Below are 6,379 nucleotides of genomic sequence, written 5' to 3' on the forward strand. Positions count from 1 at the left end.
TTTCCCTAAAAGAGTTTATTCCTGAGTTTTGTTTCATTTTTTGGTTTTAAAATACAGACAAGTGTATGTACTTTAAATCATATATATGTGTGTATATATATTAGTATATATGTTCTTTATATGTTCTTTTGCCAGTGATCAAAATTTAGTCATAATTTTGATAATTACACTAAGAAATTACTTTCACCTTGTTCATGGAACACTTAATGACTTGCTTTACAGTTTCACATTTATATTTTCATGATTCATACCCAACCTGCTTCCAAAAAAGTTCAAGACAATACTTTAAGATGAAATACGAAAGATTTCTGGATCTCATTCTCTTTTTTTACTCTGACAATTTAGAAAAAAATAGTTCTCTCTTAAAAAGAATATGTATACACAAAAATCATATGAAAAACAACCAAACCAAAACAAAAACAAAAAACAAACGCTTAGTCACAGTTTCAAATGGTTTTTGTATTAACAAACAGCAAAAATGGTTAATGTACACATTTACTAACATGGTAGGGAAAATGCTATTTGCAAAATCCGAAGATTTGAAATACTGTGTTTGTACCATCTCCATATAGAGCTAGGGTATGCACGCCAATGAAGGTAGAAAGAGAGCATTGTTCTTTCACAGACCAACACCTAAAATCTTCTAGTTCTTAATCCTTATTTCAATATCGATATCCTAGATGAAAACATTTCTTTTAAGTTCCTTAAATTCTCACCTCCTATTTAGACTTGCAAGTTGAAAATAAGTAAAAATATCTTAGGGATATTTCCTGGTATCCTCCTCTCCCCCTAATATTGTGTTTTTAACTAGGAAAACGAGAGCGTTAATATAAGTGCACGTATCTGATCTTTGACTATCTGGAAGTTTCCCTGAGACTTCAGGCAAAGTACACTTTCCCCTCGGCTTTAAGGACTCAGGGTTTAAACAGAGCTTGTAGCGCTGACCCGAAAAATCGGTGCCATACTCCCACCTTCCTTGTCTTTAAGGGCCAGTGGGCAGCTATTAAACTAGGCAATGGTTCTCCCCGGTTAGGGAGGTGAAACAGCAGGAGGAAGAACCTGAGATAGACGTGTGGGAGCTGCTGAAGAATGCGAAACCCAGCGAGTACGAGAAGATCGCCTTCCAGTACGGCATCACTGACCTGCGCGGGATGCTCAAGCGGCTCAAGCGCATGCGCAGAGTGGAAAAGAAGAGCGCAGGTGAGCACCCCTGGGGGAGATTAATCCTTCCTATTTCTTTTTTTGCGGTACGCGGGCCTCTCACTGCTGTGGCCTCTCCCGTTGCGGAGCACGGGCTCCGGACGCGCAGGCTCAGCGGCCATGGCTCACGGGCCCAGCCGCTCCGCGGCATGCGGGATCTTCCCGGACCAGGGCACGAACCCGCGTCCCCTGCATCGGCAGGTGGACTCTCAGCCACTGCGCCACCAGGGAAGCCCCTTCCTATTTCTTGCTGGGTTTGGGGACGGACTAGTTGGGGTGGAATGTGCGGGGGTTACTCTTCTCTTGGTTAACTTCAGGTGAAGTCGTTTACTGCCCCGCACATCACAGGCTAAGCGGGTGGCAGACAGCTGCTGAAGGTTTAAGGCAACAGAAGGTGCATTACAGTGACACATACAATGTATTATATAATGGGATATTAAACATTCCCGCTGTTACTGGCAATTTCTCAGCGGCCCCTTTCTCCAGCCTCTGCGTCTCTCCCTCACTCTCGAATTCCTGATTCTTATTTAGGCAGAGTAGATTCTATGTTTCTTTGTTTTACTGTTATATTCTTCCACCCATTTGATGAGGCATGGGGAATTCACTTCTCACACCCGATATGGTTACCCAAGCGTTTAAACATGCCAATATTTGGGCAAGTTTCCACAGTACAAAAACTTGGATAAGCCTACTATTTCAGTCAGTCAAAGGCATCCCATTTAAGCTCACGAGTCATCGAAAGTATCTCATAAATTATATGATAAAAAACTGTGACATAGATGTACACAGATAATGCCAGTGATCCTGTTAATAATCATATGAGTAGAATGAGCATGTTCTTCAAGTCCAAATTTCATTTGGATACTTTATATCATACATTCCCTGAAGAATGAAGATAATCATTTTTGAAGCCTCTTCAATAATTCTTATGTTTCTTCCAAAAGCATGTGGATTCTCTTTACATTTTTAAACCATCTTATTGTTTAAAAATCGATTCAGACTCCTAAAACATAAGGGATAATTTGGAAGTTTCCTAATTCTTTCTTCTTCAGTCTCCATTTTTTATTTAGCTTTAGGTTCTCATACATATATTGACTATATTCAAATTCACAACATATGCATGTGAACATAGTTTTGCTTCTTCTCTCTTCCAGCTTTTGCAAAAATTCTCGATCCTGCATATCAGGTTGATAAAGGAGGCAGGGTAAGATTTGCTGTGGAACTGGCGGATCCAAAGTTGGAGGTGAAATGGTATAAAAATGGTCAAGAAATTCGACCCAGTACAAAGTAAGTGGAACTTGCGAAGAATCGGTGCTAACTATACAAATCAAAGAGTAATACGACTTAATTTTCTATGCCTAAAAGCACTTTTTAGTTATACCGGGATGATACAGAATCATATAGAGGGACAGCAAAAACTTTTCCTGTATTTTGGAACCATCAAAATTATAGTACTCTATAAATTAAACCCTGTTTTATGTTTCAATTCTATACAAACTATTTCAAGTGATTCCTAACTATGGATTTGTGTCACTGTAGGTTATATGTGATTACTTCAGAGCATTGCCAAACTTCTCCCAGTTTTTTTAAAATCAAATTTTGAAAAAAATTGAAATCTATATTTGATATACCAGCTGGGAATCACACCTTATAATTAGATAACTTTTGTTTTCCCAGAGTAGCATCTAAAGCCTGTGTTTTATTGTTTTTTGGCCCTTTCCCAAATGAAGGAAACAGGCTAATCCCTGATACCTGATGGTATCGCTAGTCTATTATGAAACTACTTTACAGAGATCCTTCTCAGTCTGAGAGATTTTCAACTCCAATATATATTTTTTCACTTAACGGGAGCCACGTGCATATTTATAAAAGACTTTAATCCTGAATATCTGTCACTTCTGTGGTACAGTTAGGTGGATTCCAATTTCTTAATGTGGTCATGCTCTCAGAGTGACTTTGTGATAATAATGTTTATATCTGGTAAAAATCTCTTGAAGGCAGCCTGAATTTACCAAAAACATAATTTTTGTGTGTGTGTGTGGTACGCGGGCCTTTCCCCGCTGTGGCCTCTCCCATTGCGGAGCACAGGCTCCGGACGTGCAGGCCCAGCGGCCACGGCTCACGGGCCCAGCAGCTCCGCGGCATGTGGGATCTTCCCGGACCGGGGCATGAACCTGTGTCCCCTGCATCGGCAGGCAGACTCTCAACCACTGTGCCACCAGGGAAACCCCAAAAACATAATTTTACTTGATTATCTTTATCTAGAAAAATGTTTCTTAGTGTTTTGTTCTTGAAATCTTCAAGTTGAGAATTTCCCAAATGAGAACTTTTTCTTTAGTCTGTTATGATGCCCTAATATATCCATCCATAATCTAGGTCACAGATAATCAAATTTTGCAATCTCCTTACATTTCAGGTTTTTGTTTCCAAACAGTCAACTTCTTTCTTAGTAGATGATATCTATGATATGATAACACTAGTTCTTAAGCTCATTTAAGAGAATATCACATTCTATAGAATTTACCATCTATGTTAATGATTAAGTTCATATTATTGCTTAAATTGTATAATCATTTATTCACCCAGTAAAATCTGTCTCACTGGGCCAGCAAGGAGTGAAATCAATGAATCAATGAAAAAGATTGTCTCTGTCCCTCAATAAAGTAGATGAATTGCTCATTTTTTTAAAATGTACAGAGTTAAAAATCTTAGCCAACCCTATTTTCCAACAATAGGTTCATTGGCAAATATGTGAGTACTGATTTAGATTTGAAATGAAAAACATACATAAAAGAAAATGACACATTAAATATTATGTGTAAATATGCATATGTTTACATTGCATGTTATAAAGATAGAAATTGGTTTCATGTTTGATGTTTATTAAACTATGTAAGACATGGCTGCATAAATTTCAGATCAAAATTACTATTTCTGACTTTCAAATATTACTGAATTATAAGCCAAATTTGCTGGCAATAAAGAAAAGAATAAAATCAAGTTCACAGACTCTGTTTATCTTCCTTCTGTTTAAAACAGATACATCTTTGAACATAAAGGATGTGAAAGAATCATGTTTATCAATAACTGTGTGCTAACAGATGATTCAGAGTATTATGTGACAGCTGGTGATGAGAAATGCTCCACTGAGCTCTTTGTGAGAGGTAAAGTGAAATTTCTTACTGTAGCCGTTAAGAGCCAACAGCTCTCCTTCTCTCAGGGATAATCAAAATGGAAATGAGGAAGTGAGCTTTTGAGCTCCAGAGCAGAGACGGTAGTACCTCTAGAGATGGTTTATCTTGGGTGTTAGATTGGCTCTGGATTAAAGCCTCTCTGTACTGGCAGTTATTGTGTATCCTAATTAATCTTCAGGTTCGTTGAAGACTAGAAAAGCCAGAGGGAGAAAAAAGCTGCTGAGTAAAAATGCCTTGTAGTTTTGGCTCAAGCAAGCAGCGTTTTGCCATATAATTGTTCTCGTGGTAACTTCTGAAACCCAATAAAGTCTACTGGATAACCATTTCACGCACTCAGCTGATCACAAATAGATTTCTCTTGAAACAGCTTCATTAGTAAAGGGCATCAATCGTTGGCACTGAGATCGCTGAAGACCATCATTTACTAAGACATTGTGAAAGAGCTGGAGGGTGTCAATGAAGCCATGAATCACTTATTTTCTTTATGAGGACCTATGATTAAGGCAGCTCTGTAATCTTGAACATCAACTATACTTCAATTAAAATTTTTTTTAAAAAGACAATTCTGCAATCTCTATCATCCGTCTAGAACCAGAAGTAGAGAATTTTAGTGTTATAGGTTCTCCTTCCCCAGAAATGCCTACCATCTGGTATCTTATTTGCCAAAAGAAGGATATCTGATACGATGTGTCTGCTCTCTAAAACAATAATTTATTTGATTTGAAGAGTTCTTAGAAAATTGGAAAAACTTACCCAGGGTTGCCAGCTATTTATTTTGCCATGAAAAAATCATAAAAAACCTACCTACTACCTACCACCATCTAACCATGGCTCTATGATGGATGATACTTTCTTATTGTTGGTTTTTCATCTGTGAACAAACCCAGGGTCACAAGGCAGGTTTTTGGACATTTAATGATTCTGATTTTCCTTTTTTTCACACTAGAGCCTCCAGTTATAGTGACCAAACAGCTGGAAGATACAAGAGCGTACTGTGGGGACAGAGTGGAATTAGAATGTGAGGTGTCTGAAGATGATGCCCATGTAAAATGGTAAATAGCTTTCCTGAGGTCTGTCCTTTTTTTTTTTTTATTTTTATTTTTTGGCTGTGTTAGGTCTTTGTTGCTGCACACAGGCTTTCGCTAGTTGCGGCGAGCGGGGGCTACTCTTCATTGCGGTGCGTGGGCTTCTCATGGCGGTGGCTTCTCTTGCTGAGGAGCACGGGCTCTAGGCACGCAGGCTTCAGTAGTTGTGGCTCGCAGGCTCAGTGGTTGTGGTGCACGGGCTTGGTTGCTCCGCGGCATGTGGGATCTTCCTGAACCAGGGCTCGGACCCATGTCCCCTGCATTGGCAGGCAGATTCTTAACCACTGTGCCACCAGGGAAGTCCCTGTCCATTTTTAATAGACAAGAAAAGTACCTTCATAGTTTGGAGAACAGGAAATTGCATTTACAGATATGAAAAGGATCTCAACCTCATTCATGTTAGAAGGAGTTTTAACTAAAACTATACTAAGATACTGGGGTTTTTTTTCACCTGTGAAACAGAAAACTGAAAAAAATCCAGAAATCTATATTGGTAAGGATATAGGGAAATAGGCACTTACTAATAAATGGATGGCTCAAGGTTCTCCAGGTCTGTTTGACTCCAAAGCCCATGGGTGCTCAATACCATGCTTACTCTCACTATGCCATACTGGCAAGTTACATGGAAAATATACTTTTTTTCAAAAAAAAAAAGAAAAAGAAAATATACTTTTTTCATGTTATTCCTAGTAACTTTATTGTTAAGTATCTCAGAAAAATACTTTAGACTGAGAATTACCAATTACTTTAACAGTTCTTAAAAATAAAATGCATAGTTTTGGGGTCAGATGGGAAGTGTTTTCTCAAGTTCTCTGTGAGTAACCTCAAAATTAAAGACTAGACGATTCGGAGTCTTAAAATCTTAATTGAGAAACAGAATAAATTAATTATGCAGCAGGA

At 38.4% G+C, this 6,379-nt stretch overlaps 1 protein-coding gene across 5 annotated transcripts in view; it reads left to right on the forward strand.

The window, feature by feature from the left end:
* The window catches only part of MYBPC1 (myosin binding protein C1), a 100,276-nt gene that overhangs the window by 53,298 nt on the left and 40,599 nt on the right, over positions 1–6,379 (forward strand). For all 5 annotated transcript variants that reach the window (XM_007465348.1, XM_007465347.1, XM_007465349.1 and 2 more), the window contains 4 exons: positions 1,034–1,200; positions 2,355–2,487; positions 4,240–4,364; positions 5,341–5,446. In XM_007465348.1, the coding sequence (XP_007465410.1) occupies positions 1,034–1,200; positions 2,355–2,487; positions 4,240–4,364; positions 5,341–5,446 (531 nt within the window). The remainder of the gene's footprint in view (positions 1–1,033; positions 1,201–2,354; positions 2,488–4,239; positions 4,365–5,340; positions 5,447–6,379) is intronic.

The sequence above is a fragment of the Lipotes vexillifer genome, unplaced genomic scaffold (genome assembly GCF_000442215.2).
Source record: "Lipotes vexillifer unplaced genomic scaffold, Lipotes_vexillifer_v1.1 scaffold141, whole genome shotgun sequence".
Classification (NCBI taxonomy): Eukaryota; Metazoa; Chordata; class Mammalia; order Artiodactyla; family Lipotidae; genus Lipotes; species Lipotes vexillifer.